The sequence below is a fragment of the Vipera ursinii genome, assembly GCF_947247035.1.
Source record: "Vipera ursinii genome assembly, chromosome: 4".
NCBI lineage: Eukaryota > Metazoa > Chordata > Lepidosauria > Squamata > Viperidae > Vipera > Vipera ursinii.
The window spans coordinates 118310956-118336804 of record NC_139514.1 but is presented as its reverse complement, the minus strand read 5'-3'; the positions used below and the strand labels follow the sequence as shown (position 1 = coordinate 118336804).

The window sequence follows — 25849 nt, the reverse complement described above, 5'->3', positions numbered from 1 at the left end:
ACTTCAATGGGCCCACTGTCCCACAGGTGCTTTTTCAGGAGGCAACTGGACTTCCTTGTTTTTCTTTGAAGATGTTTCACTTCTCATCCAAGAAGCTTCCTTGGCTCTCACCGAATGGTGGGGAACGGAAGGATTTATATGACCAGCTGTCTGCAAGGAGTATAAATCCTTCCCTTCTGGGATGAGAAGCTTCTGGGATGAGAAGCGAAACGTCTTCAAAGAGAAAACAAGAAAGACCAGTTGCCTGCTGAAAAAGCAACTTTGGAACAACCAGGATCTGGATGACGGTGAGTCTCCATAGACAATTGGTTAAATTCATTGTATTGTTCAAGTTTTTTTAAGTCATTGGCTGCATTTGCTCCTCAAAAATAAAAATAAAAAGATAACACAACAATACCGATAGATGCTGTCTTTTGGTGCCTTTCAGTTCTTTGGGGCTTTCTGCCTAAGGTGTGTGTACTTTGTGTTGACCAGGAGCTGAAAGTCCACACATCTTAAGTAGAATATCTTTATTTTTGTTGCGCATCTCACAACAAAATTAATGCTGTCCACGCTGCACACTGCTCACGAGTAAAAACATACATAATATACACACATCCTTCACATTCTAAGTTATTCTCAGGTTGAAAAACACTGAGATAGGCCATCATCCCCACCAAAAGTACGTTTTCTGCCTCTCAAACACAACTTCTGTTGACAACATCTGTTTTGACTGACGGGCGTGGGGCGCTCTGATCAGCCAATTCAGAAAGGGGTTTAGCTTAGACCGCGATTTGATTTCGATCACTAAATGGGAAGGACTCCCCTTATATGGACTCGGTCCAACTCTTCCTCAGATGTCAAGACTATTTGAGAGCCTTGTTTTTCTTTCTTTTAAAGTAATGCTAATAATAAATATAATTATGCAGGCATAAATGTAATGGCAGTCACATAACATCTGCAAGGAATTGTGGGTTAAACATCTCCATATGTCTTTCAGGGGTCTAAATTTACCCGGGCAGGATTTCTGCTTTGCATTTGTCTACCACAGAATGGAATATGCTGACGAAACTGCAGACATGTACCTAGATGTATGAATTTCATGCTTGTATCCATGGAAAAAAAAATACAGCTTTTCATTTCCTTTAAATTGCCAACAGGTGTTATCACCTTTTTAACTAAACTCCCATATTAGAACTGAAAGAAAGGGAAGCAGTGGGGGAGAGAGAAGAAATGGATTCAAAGGAAGAGGTTTTTGTTGGCAAACAAACCAAGTGTTGGTAAGTTGTGCTGTGAAACAAGTCAGAAAATCAAACAAACCTAGTGCGTGAGAAAAAGAATTAGTGAGAGACAAAGAAAGGAAAAGAAACGCATCCACGAATGGAAGCTTTACTTTAACACTCAAACAAACACAGGACGTTAATAGGGCCAGCGGCCACATCTAAGAGGCTGCTTGCCTCCTGCAAGCAGTCCTTGACTTACGTCCACATTTGGGACTGGAACTTCAGTTGCTAAGTGAGGCAGTGGTTGTGCCTGATTTTACAACCACTTTTGCCACAGTTCTTAAGTGAATCACTCGGCTGTTAAGTGAATCAAATGCTTTTAAGTGAATCACAGGTTGCTAGTGGATCACAAGTTGCTAAGTGGATCACATGGCTGTTAAGTGAATCCATGGCTGTTAAGTGAATCCATGGCTGTTAAATGAATCTGGCTTCCCCCGGTGACTTTGCCTGTTGGAAGGCAGCTGGAAGTTCACAAATGGAGATTTATTTGTTTATTATTCAGATTTCATACTTCTTCAACTCCCTCAGAGAGGGGATTTGCGATCACATGACCCCAGGAGACGCTGCAACTGTCATAGGTCCATGCCAGTTGCCAAGCCTCTGAATTTTGATCACCTGGCCACGGGGATGCTGCAACAGTTGTGGTCAGTCACAAGTCACCTGTTCCATGCCATCACAACTCAGAACAAACAAATGGTTGTAAGTCAAGGACAACCTGCACATGAAAAACAGAACGGGGTGCTACAGGCAATTAATTAAATTTTCCCTTTTTCAGAAATGGGGCAACCTAGAAAGCTAGAAAACTGACAGCAGGAAAAAAACAACAACCATCAAGTCTGCCCTTGTGAGGTTTCTTTTATGTTTTTCTTTTTAATTCATTGTTGTTTTTTATTCTATTACAATTTTTATTCTATATTTACTTATTGCCGGATGATGGGCATGTGTTTATCCCAAGCCCATTTAAAGTTTCTGCTGAAAGTTGGTTCCAAACTTCTACTTAGCCCTTCTGAGAAGTCACACTTTGTAATGTGACTTTTGAATTTCCTTCCTGCCAGTCTGAGGTTCTCGATTTTTATTTCCTATTGAAAATTAATTAATATGGAAAACATGCCGTTTTTCTTTTCTGCACCCAACAGCACATCACACCTGATGCAAAATCTGTGTAACAATCTACGCAATCCCTTAAAAACACTCCTCCACCACTCTGTTTGTGTAGTTGGGCATCAAGAAGGGTGACAAATATATGCCGAAGAATTACTCAATTTATCTACACTTGTCGTGATAAAGATTGGGAATCACCTCTTTAGATATTCCTTTCATCTTCCGCTATTATTCTGTTTCTTTTTATTTTTCTTCTCTTTTTCTTTTCTTCCTGCACTTTTAATTATTTCTTTCCATTCTCTCCTCTTTCTCTAACTTCAGCTTGCATTCATTTTCGCTACCGTAATCAATAAAAGAGAAGTCTTATTCAAAGGGAAGAACGCTACGTGAAAAATGAAAGAATACGTTTTGATACCCACTAAGAGACAATGCATTATCATACATTCGTCCCTCAACAGTGCCTGTCTTTTCTCTGTTGCATGAGAAAAGCACGTCTTCCTTCCCTCACCACTTTCTACAGAGGGACGATCGAGAGCATCCTGTCATATTGCATTACAGTCTGGTTTGGAAGCATCCCTGCTTCGGATGGGAAGGGGGTGCAGAGAGTGGTGAGGACAGCAGAAAAGATCATTGGCAGTTCCCTCCCTCCCATCCAGGACGTGGCCCATAAGCGATGCTTGAGCAGGGCCCGTAAGATTATCTGGGACACTACACATCCTCTTCACGACCTGTTTTCCTTGTTACCTTCTGGGAGGGGGCTCCGTGGTATCCAAAGCAGAACAATTAGATTCTGTAACAGCTTTGTACTGTATAATATCAGCCTTCACTCTCAAGACTCTTTTTTCCGCTAGGTATTCAAAATGGACAGTGATTGATATTTATTTTTATATATTATATATTAATACCACTTTACAACGCCTTGGTCAGGCCACACTTGGAATATGTCATCTAGTTTTGGTCACAATGATGTAAAAAAGATGTTGAGACTCTAAAAAGAGTACAGAGAAGAGCAACAAGGGTGATCAGGGGACTGGAGGCTAAAACATATAAGGAACGGTTGCTGGAATTGGGTATGTCTAGTTAAATGAAGAAAAGGACGAGGAGTGACAGGATAGCAGAGTTCCAGTATCTCAGGGGCTGCCCCAAAGAAGAGGCAGTCAAGCTATTCCCCAAAGCCCCTGAAGGCGGGACAAGAAGCAACGGATGGGAACTAGTCAAGGAGAGAAGCAGCCTGGAACTAAGGAGAAACTTCCTGACAGTGAGAACAATTAACCAGTGGAACAACCTGCCTCCAGAAGCTGTGAATGCTCCTATACTGGAAGTTTTTAAGAAGAGACTGGACAGCCATTTGTCTGAAATGGAATAGGGTTTCCTGCCTAAGCAGGGGTTTGGACTAGATGACCTCCAAGGTCCGTTCCAACACACACACACACACACACACACACACACACACACACACACACACAAACACAAATGTATATGTACATGTGTGTTCTGTGTGGGTATGGGTAGATATGTACATTCTTTTGAGAGCAGGCAACATTTTTTAAGTGGGCCGGTGTGCTCAAGAGTAAAAAATGCAATAAAAGTCATCTCAACTCATCTCATCCTAGCCTAGCCATCCTATCTTATTTTTTAAAAATCCTGCTTTTCAGATTTTCTCCATTCATTAAAGTATTAGAAACAAAAGACCTTCAAAACAAGGTCTTGATTTGATTGTTGTCCTCTAACGTTGATCAATTACTATAAATGCAGGCAGGTTTTAGGATGCCAATTCGCCTTCAATAAGCCACTGCTGAACGACCAGTGATTTTTTTTTTTAAAAAAAAATGGTGACGATAAAAGAACACTCAGTACCTGCCAAAGCAAAGGACTTAAGTGGATTATTTTAAATATAAGTTGCAGATTTTTGTGGACGCTTGTTTTTTTAAGGGAAGATAGGTAATTTTGCAGGATAACAGACTCTTGTCCTTAATCCAAAGAATGTTAATTCTGATTAAATAGGAGACCAGTCTCTCTACTATAATTAGTATCTCGAGTCTTGTGGTAAACCACAAAGTCTATCAAGCTCTCTACCACCAGAAGAAATTCTGCTCTCTTTTTAGCCCAGTTCACGTTTTTGCTTGCAGATCATGCTACCCCCTGCCCCCCTAAACAGAGCAGCAAAAAAATTCTGGGATTTAAGACCTAAAATCATAACAGAAGGAATCTGAAGCCAAAGTAGGAGAATGGATGTCAGCTTTGACCACAGAAGGCAAAAGGCCGTTGGCTGTAATCAAGGAAACCTGAGCTGGAGAACTTACCACAAAAGTTACTCCAGCTTTGAGGGCAGGGTGGAAATTGAGGGAGTGGATAGATAGCCCTGCTTATTTGAGTGATTTGTTTTATGGGCTCCAAGAAAAGCGTGATAAAGAGAACGCTGTGTAGTGAAAGACAAAACCCACCACCTATTTCTTTTTTTCCAACTCTGCATCTTATGACGGGACACAGAGTGCGTTCTCCTTTTAAAAAAAAAAAAAACTCTGATAGGAACACAAAACATTTAGGCTTCCTGCCAGGTTGGTAAATAATTCCAGCACCTACTGTTATTTCTGATGATACCAGGAATCATGTGTCCTTGCTGTGGAGACTGAGTAAAGATTGAGTAAAGAGGCACCGTGTTGTCTGCGCAGAGACCGCAAAGACTGGGGCTACTTCTCCTTATCACCCAACTTTTTTCCGGCATGGAACTCACAGGGATCTGTGTCTCCATCCCGACTGTTTATTCCTACCCTTTGGCCCCAGCCTTGGCTAATCTTATCTTGACCAACCGACAGCAGTAGGGGGATGTGCAACACACACCCCCCCCACCGCCACAAACCTTGGGACAAACGAGTTTGACTAGAGGCTGGTAGATTATTCACAGACTGGAAATATCACAGGCCAATCTCTCCCTGTACGGAGCAGGCTGAACTGAACTTTCTCTCGACTCACCAATCACAATCAGGGTATAGTTCACGTTCATGCTGCCAAAACCGTTGGTGGCTTTGCAGATATAGGTTCCCGCGTCCTCACTTTCCACTTCCTTGATTTTCAGGCCTTGTTGAAGGACGCGGAACCTCGTCCACCCACTGTGGATGGTCCGCCCGTCTTTTGTCCACATCGTCAGGGGCGGTGGGTCACCTTCGACCGGACACAAAAGCTTGATGGTTCTTCCTAACCTCACAGATTGCCGGTGGATCACTTTGTCGGCAATTCTGGGTGGGCCTGGAAGAAAGAAGAAGGAAATTGATACGTTATTTGGTGATGGGCTAGAAGTAGAAGGTACAACAAGGATGAGATGTTTTACACGGATTACATAAGCATGGAAATCGGTCATTTCTGATGAGGGACTTTGAAGCTATGATTCCGAATCTCTATGGAGGTTCTCCATCATCCAGGTCGTGATTGTCCCAAAAGTGCCTTGGGCTGTCTTGGTTTTTCCTTTGAAAACATTTCACTTCTCATCCAAGAAGCTTCTCTGGTTCTAACTAACTGGTGGAGAATGGAAGCATTTATATTCTTTATTATTGTCTGGGTCCATTAGTAATTTAGTTGTCTATATTAACTTCTTGAATCTAGATCCAGTATTACACCATCCAATGTTTCCTCTTCCGATAGCATCTGTTTTCCCACTAGGCAACTCCAATTCTTATTGCTATTAATAAGTCTACAATTGAGTATCAACATCTTTGTTACATTTTTCTCATAATATCAACAATGTCAGTTTTAGATAACTTTTCTAACCAAAACATATCTTAATTGCATTTGCCCATAATATCCATATGTTCAATCAGTATCCTGTTTTCAGTTTTTTAAAAAAAATAATAATTTCCCCTCAGTATTTAAAATGTCTCTATTCTTTATAATTTCAAAGTAAGTTATATTTGGGTAACCAAAAGCTTCCCTTATTCAAACTCTTGGCATTTTCCTTTTCCCTTCTCATACCAAAATCTAATATTCTAATTCAGGGGTCCTCAAACTTGGCCCTTTTATGACTGGTGGACTTCAACTCCCAGAATTCCTCAGCCAGCCGTGCTGGCTGAGGAATTCTGGGAACTGAAGTCCACCAGTCATAAAAGGGCCAGAGTTTGAAGACCTCTGCTCTAATTACCAATCTTCTCTTTCTAGATATGACAATACTTCTATTTCTAGCAATGGAAACAGAATTTATATTCTTCACAGTCTCCTGGTTGTCAGCACTTTTTAAGGTCAATTAGCTCTCCGAGCATCATTGAGGCCATTTGGGGGTTTATCTGTATTTTCAGAGACGCCTGAATCAGACCGGATGATTGCAAAGAAGTTTGCAAAGTTTTCAAAAGGAAAAAAACACCAAAAAAGTCCAGTTGCCTTTTGGGGAGAAAAAAAAAAGCACTTTTGGAACCATGGTCTTGAAGTAGACCTGTAACCTTCAGAGGCCCTATGGATACTTTGGTCATTGCGGAGGAAGAAACGGTTGGCTCACAATGTGGGGCATGTGTGGATAAGGCACCTCGGTATAAACGCCAGAAGCCAGGATTTGAGGGGGGACGTCCAAGTGCCTCCTTCTTTTGGCTGAAATGAAGCTCCACCATTAGCTCTGGAAAGATGAGGTCTAGATAAGACCTCGACTTACGACTACAATTGAGCTGAGTGAGAAATTTGTTAAGTACATTTTTGGCCCATTTTACGACCTTCCTTGCCACGGTGGTGAAGGGAATCACTGCGGTTGTTAAATTAGGGTACACGGCCGTTAAGTGAATCTACATGCACCATTGACTTTACTTGTCAGAAGGTCGCGAAAGGAGATCCCGTGACCTTGGGATGCGGCAACCGTCACAAATAAGAACTTGTCACAAATAAGAACTTGTCACAGCACACAGAGTTTTATTGCTCTGAGGTAGCCCAGGAGTAAACACAGTAAACAGTGGTTTGTAATTTAAATGTGGTTTGCATTCCACACTATCTACAGATATACACTAGAAGCAAGATGCATACACGTGGTCATTCAGCAAACTCCAATACACAGCAACTACAACGGACAAGAGAAAGACTCCAGCAAAAAAACTTCCCTTTTATATTCAGACTCTTAAAGGGATACACACACTTGCTGAGTCATTCCTATTATGGCATCATCCACATTACATTACATCTTTACATAAGCTGTTTAGCTGTTAAATCATTAAACCTTGACCACTTGCCAAGCATCCGAATTCTGATCCCATGACCCTGGGTATGCAGCAACGGTTGTAAGTGTGAAAAACAGTCATAAGTCATTTTTTCCAGCGCCGTTGTAACTTTCTACAGTCACTAAATGAATTGTTGTAAGTCGAGGACTGCTTGTAGAAGACTGTCCCAACTTATTCCAAGCTACTTTCAGCATTCTTAACCTCACATAGCAGCTGTTAGACTGGTAAATGGATTCAAATTTCATATGGGCCACTTAGAAGCACTGATCATGTTGGCCAGGTTAGAAATGGAAGTTAAAGGGTCTTCCTCGGCCTCAATTGGCACCCCAACATCCAAGAAAACAGACACCTTCATGGCCACATACTACCAATTGTTTGAAACAATTATGTTACTAGCAGCAAAACAACGTATTTTTGTTCATGGTTTGCCTGCAACCTCATTCATAGGATCCAGATGGGATTGATGAACAAACAAACCATTATGAAAGTATGTCAGAATGACTTCAAACACCAAGGTGGTGTTGTGCAACACGTTCATTTCACGTAAAAAGATGTAGAGTGGGCTGATCAAATAATAACTGGCAGTTTATATCTTTCTGATAGAAAATAAATCATCAGCTCTAAGACTCAATAACTCAGGGGTCTTCAAACCTGGTTGCTTTAAGACTTGTGGACTTCAATTCCCAAAATTCCTCAGCCAGCCATGGCAGGCTGAGGAATTCTGGGAATTGAAGTCCACAAGTCTTAAAGCAGCCAAGTTTGAAGACCCCTGCAATAACTGACCATTCCATGATGGCCAAGCGAGGACTACCTATACATGAAATTTTGGTCTTCACATCAACATAGTCATGGACTTAATAAAAGAATAATGAAGTTGAAAGGGACCTTGGAGGTCTTCTAGTCCAACCCCGACACACCATTCTGGACAAATGGCTGCCAGTTTCTTCTTAAAAACATCCAGTGATGGAGCACCCACAACCTCTGAAGGCAAACCATCCCACTGATTGATTGTTCTCATTGTCAGGAAATTTCTCCTTAGTCCTAGGTGGCTTCTCTCCTTGATTAGTTTCCAACCATTGCTTCTTGTCTTGCCTTTTGGTGCTTTGGAGAATAGCTTGATACCCACCCACACCCCACACCCTGGTCTCTTTTGTGGCAGCCCCTCAAATATTGGAAGACTGCTATCATGCCACCCCTAGTCCTTGTCTGCATTCAACTAGACATACCCAAGTCTTGCAACCATTTATCATTTGTTTTAACTTCCAGTCCCCTAATCATCTTCTCTGTAAGTAACTACATTGCCTCATTTACAAGAAACCCTTTTCAAAGTGACATTAACAATTTCTCCTTCCTTACTCCCTGCCTCCCACCATCCATGGCTAGGAATCAGTTGTAAACCCCAATGTACACTCTTTAATTGTGATGCCCTCCTTAATCCCCCAGTGGAAACCAGATTCACATTGGTTTTCAACGCCTATAAATTGGAGAGCCACCTGAAACCTATGTAAGGAATTTGCGGCTTTGTTCTGCCTTTATTGTATTCCAAGTGACAATAAGGAGCACAAATATTTCACTTCCATCTTGATGGACATTGATAAGGCTCCTACAACAGAATTTCCTGCTTGCTTTGTCTTGGGGGGGGAAGATACCCAGTAGAAGGGTAAGCAACTTGCAAGCTAGCATAAATTTGACAGAACATAATAAGCAAAGGTTTAGGATAATTAAAAATGGTTTCAATGGCTCGGCTTAAAGAGAAGCAGACAAATGGACTGATTTATTTCCCTTACTTGGGACTACAACTGGAATACTTGCATAGTCTGGTTATTTAAAAAGAGGAGGAACAAAAATCCACCTGTCAGAAAGAACAGCTGACCCATCTTGAATTTAGTTTCTGCTCTTCTGCCACAGATGGGGGAAATTAGCTGCATTCTATGCTGAAATATTAAAAGCGTACAGATGTCTTTCCCGGTTTCTCACCCACTGGATCTAGCCACTTCATTTGGGACACCTTTCTTTAAAAATGCATGTTAAAAAAGGCAAAAATCTTGACATGAGGAGAATTCTGAAATCAAATGAGAACAATCATGGGTCAATAGCAGAACAAAGTTTCCCAGCTGTCAGGATCAACTCGTTAAGTCCTACGGTATTTCAAAGGAACGTCTCTTTCAATTATTATTTAACTGATGTTCCTCATCTATACTTCAGATGAAGAACAGTGGCAGGAATTGGGTATGTCCAGTTTAATAAAGAGAAGGGCGAGTGGGGACATGATAACAGGGTTCCAGTATCTCAGGGGCTGCCCCAAAGAAGAGGGAGTCAAGCTATTCTCCAAAGCCCCTGAAGGCAGGAGAAGAAGCAACGGATGGAAACCAATCAAAGAGAGAAGAAACCTAGAACTAAGCAAAAAATTCCTGACAATCAATCAGTGGGATGGCTTGTCTTTGTGGGTACTCCAACACTGGAGGTTTTTAAGAAGAGACTGGACAGCCATTTGTCTAAAATGGTATAAGGTCTCCTGCCTGAGCAGGGGGTTGGACTAGAAGACCTCCAAGGTCCCTTCCAACTCTGATGGTGTTCTATGTTCTGTGCCAATCAAAACCAATCAAAATTTACAGATAAATACACTTTACTGTAGTAATATCTTGAACCTATCCTGAAAGTTGGTGACAGCTTATAAAATCACATTGGGCTCATTTATTTATATCTATTTTAGTCAGTTCTATGGAGAAGTTCATATTTAAGTAATAATGTCACACATACACAAAGGATGCCGGATCCATTCTACGTTTTCATTTCTATTATCTTTGGAGTCTCCAAAAAGTAAGAAAAGGCGGGGGGGGGGGAATGATTTTGATGTTTTTTATGCTGTAACTGCCCAGAGTTATTTCAAAACGAGGTGGGGCAGCCAATAAATTTAATTATATATTTTGTGGTGGGTGGGCAAGACTCATAAAAATAAAATAAAGCATAATAATCCCCAATCAAATCAAACAGAACTTTTAAGACATAATATAAACCATTTATAGTTTTTTTTTAAAAACGGCTTAAACGCAAACCAATTTTGAGCTTAAGATCAGATCAAATGGCCACCCTATTCATAGCAAAACACACCTGTGCTCACTGTGGCTATATGAAGGCCAAGGAAACAGAAAGTATATTTTTAAATCAAATGAAGGATTTTTATTCCATCTACGGAGCACCTAGCAGCAAAATCTATCCCAAAAAAACCATTATTATTATTATTATTATTATTTTGCCGTGAACTGGAAACTAAATGCTTTCCAACTTAAATAAGGCCTCTGAAAAATAGTTCCATCTCTTTCTGACTTTCTGAATTGGGTCTGACAGCTTTGCGTAGGTCCTGGTGATATCAAGAGAGAGTCTGAGGAACATACAGTTAGAAGTATCTACGGCAAGAAGGTAAAAAAAAATCAAGATGGCACTGGCAATAGCATGACTGGGCCTCCATTTTGATGCATGCTTTGCAAATAATGTGCCACTAAAGAGAGAAAACTGCTTTAAAGCTGCAGGGTCTAAAACTGTAAAAGACAACGAACCATATCAGCTGTCTTCTGGCCACCGGGGATCGGTTCCATGGAGACAGGGATAGGGTTTCACACGCTTCCTGCATCAGATTTTGCTCGTTTGCATGGACCAGCTACTGGCGTGCCATGGAGGCAGTCCTTGGCCTGGAGATTGGGGACCCCTGGATTAAATTACAGGATGAAGGTGTTTTTCACAAGGTTTACCTCCAGAAGTGGTGGGTACTCAATCCCTGGAGGCTTTCAAGAAGAGACTGGACAACCATTTGTCTGGAATGTTACAGGATCTCTTGCTTAAGCAGGGGGTTGGTCTAGATGACCTCCAAGGTCCCATCCAGTCCTGTGATTCTGTGTTCCACCAATATTTCCCTCTCCCAATACTCACAAGCTAAGTAAACACAACTACAATTTTTCCACCTTGCCTTCTCACTTTACACTGAAATACACTGAATTGTCGCATCTAACGATAGACATCTACAGGTTATCACAACATTGAGGAAATTACAGATGCATCGTGACATCATGGACCCCAGCTTGTCTCAACATCAAATGCCAGTATCTGTAATGTTCCTTGTAGATACATACGTGTCTGAGTATGAATCTACAGATCGCAAAGAACATCTGGGGCCAACAAGGCTCAATCTCTCTCCAACCAAGTTGGCCAACAGGTACATGTGGGAAGAACATCAATCATTGGTGCTCTTTCCTCCTCAGTTAATGGTGTAGCTTAGGGGTCTCCAAACTTGGCCCTTTTATGACTTCAACTTCAGGGCTGGCTGAGGAATTCTGGGAGTTGAAGTCCACAAGTCATAAAAGGGTCAACTTTGAAGACCCCTGCTGCACCTGAATGTCCTTGCCTTATATTAAAAAGGTAAAGGTAAAGGTTCCCCCGCACATGCATGCTAGTCGTTTCCGACTCTAGGGGCCGGTGCTCATCTCCGTTTCAAAGCCGAAGAGCCAGCGCTTGTCCGAGGACGTCTCCGTGGTCATGTGGCCGGCATGACTAGATGCCAAAGGCGCACGGAACGCTGTTACCTTCCCACCGGAGTGGTCCCTATTTTTCTACTTGCATTTTTTACGTGCTTTCGAACTGCTAGGTTGGCAGAAGCTGGGACGAGTAACAGGTGCTCACTCTGTTACGCGGCACTCGGGATTCGACCCGCCAAACTGCTGACCTTCTGATCGACAAGCTCAGCGTCCTAACCCACTGAGCCACCGCGTCCCTTTGCCTTATATTACCACCAGTCAATTAGTAACAAAAATCTAATTTCTACTCCAGGTATGATTAAAATAAATCCTTAGTCTCCCTGCCCCCCATTCTATTTTACAAATCCAATTGTAAAGACATATCAAGAAATGCCCTGAAATTCTCTAAACTTTCCTGATTTACCATAATGCCAAAACTCCACTGCATTCTGAGTGTCCTTGACTTATGACAATAGCAGGGCGCCATACCAGAGATTCTGAGAGCAGGAACTATTTCCCGGACCTAAAAACCTGCCTGCATGTTGCCGTAGCAGGCAGAAGGAGAAAGACTCAAGGGAAGGAAGACAAGATGCAGAAGGGTTCTGCGGAATGTTAAGGGAGAAATTACGGGCTGCTCATAAGAGTTGGAGAACCAGGGCACATGAGTTTCCTGACAAAACATTGGAAAAAAATATGATTAAAAAAAATCAGCAGGTGGGGGAGGGAGGGAGAGAGGGAGGAGCAAGGGAGAAGCAAAAGGAGGGAGGGAGGGAGGGAGAGGGAGAAAGGAAGAAAAAGGAGGGAGAGAGAAATGGAGGAAGGAGGTAAAGAAAGGAAAAGCATAGTCTCCCTTTGGGATCGTGAGAATAACTCATAAGCATCACATTTTCAATTAGATTAATACAGGCAATTGGATCAATAGAACATCGTTTTTTAAAAAGGTGCTTAATTTGCAGACTAAGAGATCATCTGGAGAACTTCCGTGGAGCACACCAAGCACATATAAAGGTCCTTTGCTGCTGAAATCAATGCTTAAGATGACTTGTCCCTGACTTTCTGTTTCCGGACCACACCATCCATCACACGGGGCGGTAAATGAATCATCTGTTGTCCCATACATTTAATGGATGGCTTACAAAAGGCCTTCACCCTTCTCCAATAGCTCACAACTCACAAAGGACACCACCTGGTGATCCTTCTCTGGTTTCTTTCAAGAAAACTTCCTAGGAGGGGGTTCCAGTCTTTTCAGATCTAAAATGGTAGCAGAAACCAGATGTAAATTCTACGGATCCAGAATAGCACGAAGAAAGCAGCAGAAGAGGTGAAGGGTCAGATGGAATGGTTGCAATTGTGAATTAACTTTGCCACCGCTCTATTCCACGTTTCTGTTCCTCCCCATTTTCCTTTCGTTGACCAATCCTTTGGGGATTGTTGAACTTTTTCTGAATTTCTGAATAAACAGAAGGTGATGTGACAAGGTTGTCCAGGAAATATCTGCAAATTCCAAGCTCTGCTTTCCACCTTAACGTTCTGATCCACAGGGACCTTCTCTTCTCCCATGGATTATTTGCTGGGATGGAGAGAGCCTTAGAACATAAGAGTAACACAGTTGAAAGGGACCTTGGAGGTCTTCTAGTCCAGCCCCCTGCTCAGCCAGGAGACCTTCAGAAAAAGGGCTGTCCAGTCTCTTCTAAAAAACTTCCAGTGTTGGAGCATTCACAACTTCTGGAAGCAAATTGCTCCACTGATTAATTGTTCTCACTGTCAGGAAATTCCTCCTAGTTCTAAGGTTGCTTCCATCTATTGTTTCTTGTCTTGTCTCCTGGTCCTTTGGGAAATAAAATGGATTATTCTCAAGTTTGCGGTGCAATCCCAAAACAAGGTGAAGGAACAACATCAACAACAAACAAACAAAAAGCTGGACACTTTCTTTTGGCCGAGTCTGAACATGAGACGGTCAGAAGAGGCTTTCCCAGGACCTTTTGTGAAAGGGCTGCTTCCTGCAAAAGACCAGTTCTCATCCTTCGCAATCACTCATGCCAAACAACAAACACAGGGGTGGTGTTTTTTTGAAACCATCGCCACTCCAGTTGAAACGGCAAACGCAACGAGTCCGCCGGCAAAATGTGGCTATTTCACCACGAAAAAGATTAAAACAAAACCCAGCTCTGCTAGACATTTTTTTTTCCTCCCCAGAAAAGTTCTTTTAAATCAATTTTATCGGCTTGGGCATCTGCCTCCTTCTCCTTTCAGAAAATACACAACGCCTCACACATCCTATGAACCCAATTCGAGAGTTCACGCAGCCCCAGCCTGTGCGAGCGGACCAGGATATAAAAATGCAATTTTACGATGTTGCAGGAAACGTCTTCAGATCTACGAGGTTTGATAGAGACTTGAACGGAGGGACGCAGTTTAGTAACACGCTAAAATTGAAGGTTAAGTACTTTACCTCCCCACACATTCCAGAATGCACACTGGCCTTGTTTTATTGTTCCGGCTATCAACAATTGTTTCAATTCAGCCTTGTTATTTTTGCAGCAAAGGAGCTATTATCTGGCGGGCAATTCACACAGGACCCCCTCACACAATTACTGACCCACATCCTAGGAGACCGTTTAGCCCTGATTGAGTTCCAAGTGCTTTTTACACAAACATTCAGCCTAACAACAAGAGCGGAAATTCCACAGGGGGATACCTTTCCTGGAAAGAAAGAAAAAAAATGGAGGTAAATTAATCTAGGACTATTATGACGCTGGGCTAAACTAATTCTTGGATATTAAAACCTTTTTTTTTCCTTCCCCTTTTGGCAAGACTTCTGTATGCATTCAGGAGCCTGCAAAGAGGATGTCCATTTGAGTTGTGGACATTTTGAAAAGGTTTGGGATGACCTGTTTCACAGTTCACAAGGGAGAGTCATTTAACTCTTCATTAAAGCAGCACAGCGCTTCTGTGTTTGTGCAATGCCAAACAATGCTTGGAAATATTGAATTGGGGACCAAATTTAATTGTAATTATTCAATGGCTGAACTGAAACGTTCACCGCCGTAAAGCAGGTGTTCTCCATTGAGCTAGGTTTCCACCATTGCAAGGTTTCATTAAATTTTAATTCAACAATCAGGTGCTGGATAAAATGCTTCGTGAAGTAAGCACATAAAGAGACAACAAATTATTACTGGAATCGGTTGGTTGCATTCAGACAGCTTGCTAAACCAAAGTCTCCTGAATTCCCTTTTCATTCTTCACACAATAACAGAACAACCCGAATAACAGAATAACAAGAGTTGGAAGGGACCTTGGAGGTCTTCTAGTCCAACCCCTTGCTCAAACAGGAAAACCCTATACCATTTCAGACAAACGGTTGTCCAATCACTTCTTGGTTGGCTATGTTTGCTTGATTCTCCCAGGAACAGGGATGGCTAAGCCTTAAACCACAGAAGCTCCTTCTGGTTTATTTCATGGGGAATCCAAACCCAGGCCTCTGACTTGGTTCCATCCAAACAAACCAGGCCTAGAACCCACTGTTTGTGCTGGCCTTCCAATGCAAGCTTGTTAGAAGAGGCAGAAGCAGCTATCTTTAAATGCTTTGCGACCTCCCCATTTGCAGTGTCACCGTTCTCTCTCCAAAGGGAAAACCAACCGATTAGGGGGGACATGAGCAGGGATGTGATTCCAATTAGTTTTTGCATGTTGTTAATGTGCTTCAAATTCCCACGCAGTAACAAGATCTGTGGCAAATAAAGAGGAACCAGATCAGAACGTCCTGCAAAAGGCTCCTTCTGCCTCTTGCGTGAAGAGCTGTTGAATCCAATAGAATCTATTTTTCTATTTGCGGATCTCTTTTCTCTACTTGCAAATTCAGACAAGGTCACTAAAGGGGAGATGTCCTCTCTGGCCATTTCCACAACAACCTCAACTCAGAAGTGTCGATATTAGCCACGATGTGTTCTCTGCTCTCTAGCTACTGGAGAGAGGGGGGAGAGAGGGAGGAGAGAGAGAGAAAGGAAAGGGGGGGAGGGGGAGAGAGAGAAAGAGAGAGGGAGAGAGAGGGAGGGAGAGAGGAATAGAGGGAGAGGGAGAGGAATAGAAGGAGAGGGAGAGAGAGAGGGAGAGGGAGAGACAGAAAGGAATAGAGGTAAAGAGAGAGGAATAGAGGGAGAGGGAGAGGGGGGAGGGAGAGGGAGGGAGAGAGGGAGAAAGGGAGGGAGAGGGAGAGAAAGGAATAGAGGGAGAGAGAAAGGAATAAAAGATGGAGAGAGAGACAGAGAAAGAGAGAGGAAGAGAGAGGGAGACGGAGAGAGAGAAAGGAATAGAGGGAAAGAGAGAGGAATAGAGGGAAAGGGAGAGAGGGGGAAGAGAGAAAGAGAGGGGAGAGGGAGGGAGGGAGGGATAGAAAGGAATAGAGGGAGAGAAAGGAATAGAAGGAGAGGGAGAGAGAGACAGAGAAAGAGAGAGAGGGGGGGAGAAGGAGGGAGAGGGGGAGAGAGAGAGAGGAATAGAGGGAAAGAGAGAGGAATAGAGGGAGAGGGAGGAGAGACAGAGAAAGAGAGGGAGAGGGAGGGGAGAGGGAGGGGGAGAGAGAGGAAAAGGGGAAGAGAGACAGAGAGAGAGAGAGAGAGGAAGAGGGGAAGAGAGAAAAGAGAGAAAGTCAATTAATTCCAAAATTACTAGCTCCCTTTTGGAACTCCTATTCCAACTCATGGGATTTTAAACATCTCAGATGTTTAAATTCCTTTGAATTCGTTTGGAGGATTCTCAGATAAGGAAGGAAATTTCAGGTCCACGTCGGACAACTTGAACAGCGCTCTTGGTGTGACAAGGCAAGAATGGGCCAAGTTGGGCAACGTTGGGGACTGGAAGACCCATCCAAGTTTCCCATCGGATCCCAAAAAGTCCTACGGGAATAGGGCGGTATATAAATTTAATAAAATAAAATAAATAAAAAGGCGCCTGAGAAACACCCCCATTTCCTTGAACTCTGCGTCTGCCAGCCCAAAAGGCAACTCCACCAGGTCCCTGCACTGGGCAGGATATAGGCCTACCTGATGAACGGAGGAGAGACACCGGCAAAACTGGAATAGCGCTTAACGGGAGCTGAGTTACCTCACAGTCTAGCAATGCGAAGTCCCTGGAGCTCCTCTTCTGAAGGAGGCAGGGGAAGTTTGTAACAAAGAACTTAAAAAAAAACAACAACCCAAAACTCCATCTGGAAATCTAAGAATGAGTTGAAACTGGCCTTCTAACTGCTTCGCGGACAAACTTGACAACAGACAAAGAAACACTCACATCCGCTTGCTCGCTCACTCGCTTGCTGCCTGGCTGGCTGTGCGGGATTGGTCATGCGAGAATCAGCTGCCTCAGTCTCCCTAGCTTGGTCTCTTGAATTACTCACAGTGGCAGCAAGACTTTGGCTGAGGGATCCAGACAGGGGTGGGATTCAAACAGGGGGACAACCGGTTCTCTGCACGGAGGCTGCTTCCGGAGGTCCGCGCTGGGACTGGGCAACAAAAATATTAGCTACCGGGTGCGAACCAGCTGAATCCCACCACTGGATCCAGAACTTCCCAAAAGGGTGAGGGAGAAAAGGGTCTAGGAAAGTTTCCCAAACTTGGCAACTTTTAAGATATGTGGACCTCAACACCCAGAAGTTGAAGCCTGCGGTCTAATTCTGTCTGGGAGAGGTTGAAGTCCACGTATCTTGAAGGATGGTAAACTTTGGTTTTACCTAGTTAGAGGCTTAATAATCCCCAGCAGGGGGGGATTAAAAAGGTAAAGGTAAAGGTTCCCCTGCATGTGCATGCTAGTCTTTTCCGACTCTAGGGGCCGGTGCTCATCTCCGTTTCAAAGCCAAAGAGCCAGCACTTGTCCGAGGACGTCTCCATGGTCATGTGGCCGGCATGACTAGACGCCAAAGGCGCACGGAACGCTGTTACCTTCCCACCGGAGTGGTCCCTATTTTTCTACTTGCATTTTTACATGCTTTCGAACTGCTAGGTTGGCAGAAGCTGGGACGAGTAACAGGCGCTCACTCTGCTACGCGGCACTCGGGATTCGACCCACCAAACTGCCGACCTTCTGATTGACAAGCTCAGTGTCTTAACCCAGTGAGCCACTGCGTCCCTAGGGGGGGATTAGCAGGCAGGAATAGGCAAGGAGAAGCTTCCTCATCTTTATTCAGTGCCCTCCTTTAGTATTCTTTCCATTCCTGGAGAACCTTCACGAGGACCATAGCAAGAACTTCTCTGAGTTGTCTTCAAGGTCACTCTGCTGACTCAATCACACTTTTCACATATGTGTGGAGAACTGGACTGCGACTCTAATCCTGCCAACAGAGTACTGGAAGGGTCCACGAGAGAGCTGGATTTACAAATGTCAGATACCTCCCGTAGGCTTGCTCAACCCTAGAGCAGATTCCACCTAGGAGGAAGAGTGGACAAAGCCAGGGCTTCGAACAATCCACTCAGCCCCTCCTAATCCAAAGCCTGCTTTGTAAAGGAGAGGTCTCCAATCTTGAAATTTTAAGACTGGTGGACTTCAACTCCCAGAATTCCCCAACAACCAGCCACAGGTCTTCAGGCTGCCAAGGATGGAGACCTTGTTGTAGACTTTTTTTTCTGGAGCATGAGACGGGTGGCTTCTCAGAGGTAACAATTTCACCCTTGTACCTACTTTGGGATGTTCCCATGGCTTCCTGTAGCCAAAACATTTGGGTTCCTTGTCCCATCGTTCCCAGCTCCTTCCTGCAGGCAGACCGATTGAAAATCTGTCATTACGGAAAGCAACAAGGACCAAGAGGGAACCAGGTAAAATCCAGCAGCCATTTTTTAGGTTCTCCCATTGTCCAGGGGGTAGGAGGGCTGCTAGCCCCATGGAAAGATTCAGTGCACTTGCAAAGAGATCAAATCTTTGCAGAAGCGCAGTACAGGCCCAGAAACCTGGGTGAAATGGCCTTCTCCAAACCTTTCCCCAAAGTGTTCAAACTATAGTTTGCGTGCACTTGAAAGTGAATTTGTTAAGAGAGTTTCACGTTGGCTACACCCAGACGGAAGCCAAATGTGAACCTGTTTAAAAATTCTGTTTCTGCTTCTTTGAAACAAGATTTCAGGGTTATTTTGAAAGTTGCTTCTAAATAAATCTCTTCTTAATCTGGGTTGTGTAATCTAGCAGACAGTCAGGAACGTGGACAGCTGGCTCTCCATGCAGGTTGTAGGGATTCGCCTCCCAATTTATCTCTTTTGTTGATGTTGCTGCTGGCCAACGGCACTGGCCAATGACCAAATCAAACCTCCAACTGGTAGATTCTGTTTGATATAATGAGAACATGAGGGGGAGAGAGAAAGAGAGAGAGCAGAGGGAAAAAAAAAGAAAGACAGAACTGGGTGCTGCAGAGATCCAATTAAGCTCCAAGTAACATCTGGATATATTCTGCTTGCAATTCAATCAATCCGAATAAAGCTGGAAGAGGCCTTGGAGGTCTTCCAGTCCGACCTCCTACTCAAGCAGGAGACCCTAGACCAAGGGTCTTCAAACTTGGCCCTTTTATGACTTGTGGACTTCAACTCCCAGAATTCCTCAGCCAGCGTATGCTGGCTGAGGAATTCTGGGAGTTGAAGTCCACAAGTCATAAAAGGGCCAAGTTTGAAGACCCCTGCCCTAGACCATCTCAGACAAGTGGCTGTCCAGTCTCTTCTTAAAAACTTCCAGTGATGGAGTACCCACAACTTCTGAAGACAAAGCTGTTCCACTGGTTAATTATCCTCATTGTTAGGAAGTTTCTCCTTAATTCCAGGTTGCTTCTCTCCTTGATCAGTTTCCATTCACTGTTTCTTGTCCCGCCTTCTGGTGCTTTGGAAAATAAGTTGACCCCTTCTCTTCTTTGGGGCAGCCCCTCAAATATGGGAAGAGCCTTAGTCCTTCTTTTCTCTAGACTGGCCATGCCCAAATCCTGCAACCGTTCTTCATACGTTTTTGCCTCCAGGCCTTCGATCATCTTAGTGGATCTTCTCCACACTTTTTCCAAAGTCTCAACATCTTTTGGGTAATGTGGTGACCAAATCTGGATACAGTATATCAGGTGTGGCCTTAATTCTTTGTCAAGAATCAGGCTACTGTTCCTGATCTTGTCCCACACCCATTACCCTCTTATAGGAGGATTCTACTTTGCGTAATGTGTCGTTTATTTGAAGAACAGTTATTATCAGAGAGGATAAAGTCATTTCTGGTCTCCTCTGCACCAAACACAGGTACTTTGCTTCAGCGACAATCCACGTAAAATGTTGTGAGTTCAACCCATTCTGTACAAGCTTCTTCAACACCCAATCTTCTTTTTCTTTTAATCAGGTGACCCTAGAACATTCTGAGCAGGCGTTTTGCGACAAGACCTAGCCATAATTGCATTCTATGGGACAGAATTTAATTGTTTGCTTTCTTGCCTCCTCTTACTACAATTTCCTACATAGAAAAACCGACGGCAGAAAAAAGCCTAGGGGACCAATAGGTCCGACCTTTGAGGGTTTTTAATTTTTTTTAACCTTTATCGGATGATGGACATGACTTTATCCCAAGCATGTTTAAACTCGGTTCCTGTTGATTGACCCACTGCCTCTTTTGGAAGTTGGTTCCAAGCTTCCTCTTCTATTTCTGCGAAGTCCTTTCTAACATGGCTTTTGAACTTCCCTCCTGTCAGTTTGAGGTTGATGCCCCTGTGTCCTTGATTTTTATTTAATGTTCAAAATACTGCCTTCTAGAATCTAGAAGAGTGAGCGCCTGTTACTTGTCCCAGCTTCTGCCAACCTAGCAGTTCGAAAGGACGTAAAAATGCAAGTAGAAAAATAGGGACCACTATGGTGGGAAGGTAACAGCGTTCCGTGCGCCTTTGGCGTCTAGTCATGCCGGCCACATGACCACGGAGACGTCCTCGGACAAGCGCTGGCTCTTTGGCTTTGAAATGGAGATCAGCACCAGCCCCTAGAGTCGGAAACAGGGGAACCTTTACCTTTACCTTTAGAATCTTCTTCACATCCTTATTTAAAGGTGTTGTTCATGCCCCAAATTTCCCTTCTGTCCTACAGGTTGTACATATTCAGTTCCTCCAGCCTCTGCTGATAGGTTCTGGTCATGCTCAATCTTATCAATATATATTATCAATATAATAGCAATAGCACCTAGACTTATCTACCACTCCACATCCCTTACATCCCTTCTCTAAGCGGTTTACAGAGTCAGCCTGTTGCCCCCAACAATCTGGGTTCTCGTTTCACCGACCTTGGAAGGATGGAAGGCTGAGTCAACCTTGAGTGGGTCAGAATCGAACTCCTAGCAGTGGGCAGAGTCAGCCCGGCAGCATTACATTCCAACCACTGTGCCAGCATGGCTCAATAAATATATATTATCAATATAAAGACACTCTTTCCATTGGAATGCTTCTTCAAGGGATAGGAGAACAAATAACAGAAGAATGAAGCCACCTCCATGCCAGTATAAACTTACATTTAAAACCGTGATACTTTGGACTGAACTTTTCCTCAAAACAAAGAAACAAAAGCACGTTCTCTTCTTCAAAATGCATTTTTTTTAGGGCACAACGTGCAATTTCACCTCCAGACCAGAAACGTGCTTTCTGCTTGTTGACCTACGGGCTGGGAATTCTTTTTCTAAAATTATAATGTTTTTAGAGAGGAGAATTTAAATCCTCTACTCAAAATAGTAGTTTGTGAGGGATGAATGGTGGCCATTCAGTAAAGGAAAAGGCCTCTGGATGAGTTATTCTTTATTGTCAGTTTGCAGTAAGAGGGAAAAACAACACACACACACACCACCCCTGGGTGTGTGGGGGGGAAGGAATTGTAAAGTTGGCTCTTTTGCAAATTCTTCTGAAAGCGGAAGCTTGTCTGTTTAGTATTTTTTGCAAAGCAGCAGCGAGAAGGTGAAGAACAATAACGAGAAGATTCAAACCTGGGCTTTTATTTAGACACGCCCAAGTTCACAAACTCCCAATCGGTTTGTGTTGGGATGCTAAAATGCCAGGTGTGTTATTGGGTGTCAGCTCCGTCGGCTCCAGCTCTTCCTAAGTAGGCGGAGAGGAAACGGGTGAGTAAGCAAGAAGAACTTTTAATACTTTTGCACTCGACTCAACCCCTCAACTCCTCCAGATCCGACTTGTCTTTTACTACTGGAGGAAAAATAAATCTCACCCTTTCAAAAAAATTTTTACTTTGAAAGGCCCAAGGTAGGGAAGTCAGGAAACTTAATTTCTTTTTTTCTTTTATGTTTTTTGGCCAAAGACTCCTCCTTTTCATGGTTGACCGTGCAACTCCCAAGGATGAAAAGGCCTACAGATTGTTCCATATCAGTTTATTGTTCCTGAGTCATCCGAGTCATTCCAGAAGTATTATAGGACCTGTGGGTTAAGTTGGTGAGGTTGCCCTTTGCATCATCTTTTGTTTACTTGGGCACAAGGCAAGGGATTTTTATCACCTTCTGGAGAACATCGGCTTCCATCAAACCCTACGAAACCTCTGCTCAAAAGCCACGAGAACAATAGAGACCATTGTCACTGCTATCTTTTGACCACGTTTTAACCCTGGCACCAATTTCTCTGCTGCTCCCGAGGCAAAAAGAAGTCCTTTTTTTTAAAGTAGCTTTTTTCAGTAATAAAACACATCTCTCCCAAGTTGGGGGAGTGAGCAGTGGTTGCCTTAAAGAGCAGCTGTCTGGTTGTGGGGAAGCAGCCGTGGCTGGTCCGGTTGTTTCAATATGCTCTCCTGTGGACGACGGAAGGGCTGGCTTCTCACCAAGGTTAATGGTTAGCCTGGCTTCTGTAATTTGGGCAGGACAATTCTTCTCACGCGGACGAGGACCATAGCTGGTCTCAACCACACAAAGCCCTGATCCCCAAAATTGCTTTTCCAAAAGGCAAGTGGACTTTCTTGGGTTCCTCCCCCCCCCCCGAAAACATTTCGCATCTCCTCCAAGAAGCTTCTTCAGTTCTGACTGAATCTATGGGGAGTGCAATTCAGTCAGAAGTGAAGGAGCTTCTCGGATGAGAAGTGAAAGGTTTTCAAGGAGAAAAATAAAACCAGCAAACGCCTTTTGGAAAAGCACCTCGGGGACATCCACGTTTGATGAAAAATGACTGGACAAGGAGCTTCTTTGGGATCCAAAGTCTGTTTGCAAAGAAAATAAAAGTCCTTTTTTTTGCTGACAGGGAAAGGAAGCTAAAACATATAAGGAACGGTTGCTGGAATTGGGTATGTCTAGTTTAATGAAGAGAATGACGAGGGGGGACAGGATGGCAGTCTTCCAGTATCTCAGGGGCTGCCCCAAAGAAGAGGGAGTCAAGCTTTTCTCCAAAGAAACCTGAAGGCAGGATAAGAAGCAACGGATGGAAACTAGTCAAGGAGAGAAGCAACGTGGAACTAAGGAGAAACTTCCTGACAGTGAGAAGAATTAACCAGTGGAACAACCTGCCTCCAGAAGCGGTGAATGCTCCATTTTAAGAAGAGACTGGGCAGCCGTTTGTCTGAAATGGTGTAGGGTTTCCTGCCTGAGCAGGGGGTTGGATTAAATGACCTCCCAGGTCCCATTCAACTTTTTAAAAAATAATATATTATTACTATTGTTGTTGTTGTCGTTATTACCCTACCCCTACGCCAGTTGCTAAGTCTGCAAATCTACGCGCACCCGATGGAAATAGGCCCCACTATCCAAAAAATACACACATAGGATCGGACCAAATAATGTCCAATCTTTTGCTGTCATCAGCTTTCTTCCCAGCTGGTTCTGCAGCCAGAATTCCCTTGTTGTCCCACAGAGTGAGTCAGGAGCTGGCAAGGCGCCAGCAGATCATTCATCATAACCATTACTCTAAAATTGGGAATTATAGCAGAAGGCATTCTTTTCAAGTTGTTTAGCAAGGATTAGCCTTTTTTCCCTTCCCTTCCCTCCCCCCCACTCCCATTTTTGCCCAACTGTCGGAAAGAATCTCGTTGCTTGCTTTAACACCCGTAGGTGGACCTCATGGTTTTTCAAAGAAATTTCATTACAGCCAGCATTTTTTTTCTGATCATCTAACTCAGGGATCCTCAAACTTGGCCACTTTAAGACTTGTGGACTTCAACTACCAGAATTCTGGAAATTGAAGTCCACAAGTCTTAAAGTGGTCAAGTTTGAGGGGCCCTGATCTAACTCCTGGGTTCACAAATATTGTGAAATATTGCCACGTTTTTGCTGAAATGCTGGAAGCATTCTATTCAGAGTGGTGTGGAAATGTTAGATAGTTTCCTGCCTGAGCAGGGGTTGGACTAGATGACCTCCAAGCAGTGGTGGGATTCAGCCGGTTCACACCACTTCGGCAGAACTGGTAGCTAATTTTTGTTGCCCAGGCCCAGAATGGATTTCCGGAAGCAGCATCCACATAGAGAACTGGTTGTTCACATATTTGAATCCCACCACTAGGTCCCCTCCTCTTCCTCATCCTCATCCTCATCCTCATCCTTGTTCTCCTCCTCCTCCTCCTCCTCCTCATTATTATTATTATTATTATTATTATTATTATTATTATTATTATTATTATTATTATTATTATTATTATTATTATTATTATTCTACTACTATTACTATTATTCTGTTCCAATGTTTATCATCCTAGTGTTCCTAAAAAATAGACCTGGGATGAAGCAACAGAAATCTGTTTAATTTGTGCCACGGAAGATCAAGGGACTGAGAAGATCAGAAATGTAGCTATTCAAATAAAGCACAGATCTCATATTTAGAAGTGACCGAGGAGAAGTTACAACTGGAGTATTTATATTTATATTTATTAGATTTTTATACCGCCCTTCTCCCGAAGGACTCAGGGCGGTGTACAGGGCAATAAATATTAAAATACAAAGTAGAAAAGTTAAAAAAACAATTAAGTAATTCTGCCCAATATATACAATAATTAAAACCATATTAAAACCCAACCTCGAAACCCATCAGACCAGGCCGGCTTGCTCAAATAAATAGGTTTTTAGATCCCGCCAGAGTCCCTCTTTCTTTCTTTCTTTCTTTCTTTCTTTCTTTCTTTCTTTCTTTCTTTCTTTCTTTCTCTTTCTTTCTTTCTTTCTTTCTTTCTTTCTTTCTTTCTCTCTTTCCTTCCTTCCCTTTCTTTCTTTCTCTCTCTCTCTCTTTTTCTTTTCTTTCTTTCTTTCTGGACTGACATTCTAAGAAGTTGCAAACAATCCTCAAAGCCCTATCGTCTCCCCCAAATGTATATCAACCAACATGGTCCAGACATTCTTCTTGGGGGTTTCCCCCCTCAAAGACCTTTTACGAAGCGAGTCACAGATGGACCTCTTGCTGTATTTCATTCTAATAAAAGAGGAGCTCGGGATTTATTTTCATTCGTTCCTTTGCAATCTGAAAAAAAAGGGGGGGGGGGTTTCTTCCTAAATCAAATCTTTCAGTTGTGATACATCTTTACGGTCTTTTTGCTCTGAAAGAAAAAAAAAGAGGAGCGGGGGGGGGGGGAGGGAACCTGGAAACAGCTAAAAGTTTTGAGAAAAGTCGCCCCAGGGCCCAAACAGATGTCATGAGCCACTTCCTACAAATTAGGAAAGGAAAGTAGCCCCTCGGGTTAATTGCGAAGAGAAGGCCACACACGGAGCAAGCAAGACTTGGGAAACACCACAGACACATGGGAAACACGGGGCCTGGTGCTCTGTTTGGACAGGAAGAACATGAACCGTCTCCTGACAATTTCCACACTTTCTACTTTTTAGGGGAAACACCGTTGTTGATCGCCTCTTTT

General features: G+C 43.3%; 1 protein-coding gene across 2 annotated transcripts in view; it reads right to left on the bottom strand.

Moving 5' to 3' along the window:
• Window positions 1–25849, bottom strand: part of FGFRL1 (fibroblast growth factor receptor like 1) — a 139642-nt gene that overhangs the window by 65079 nt on the left and 48714 nt on the right. For both annotated transcript variants that reach the window (XM_083362336.1, XM_083362337.1), the window contains exon 3: window positions 5337–5609. In XM_083362336.1, the coding sequence (XP_083218462.1) occupies window positions 5337–5609 (273 nt within the window). The remainder of the gene's footprint in view (window positions 1–5336; window positions 5610–25849) is intronic.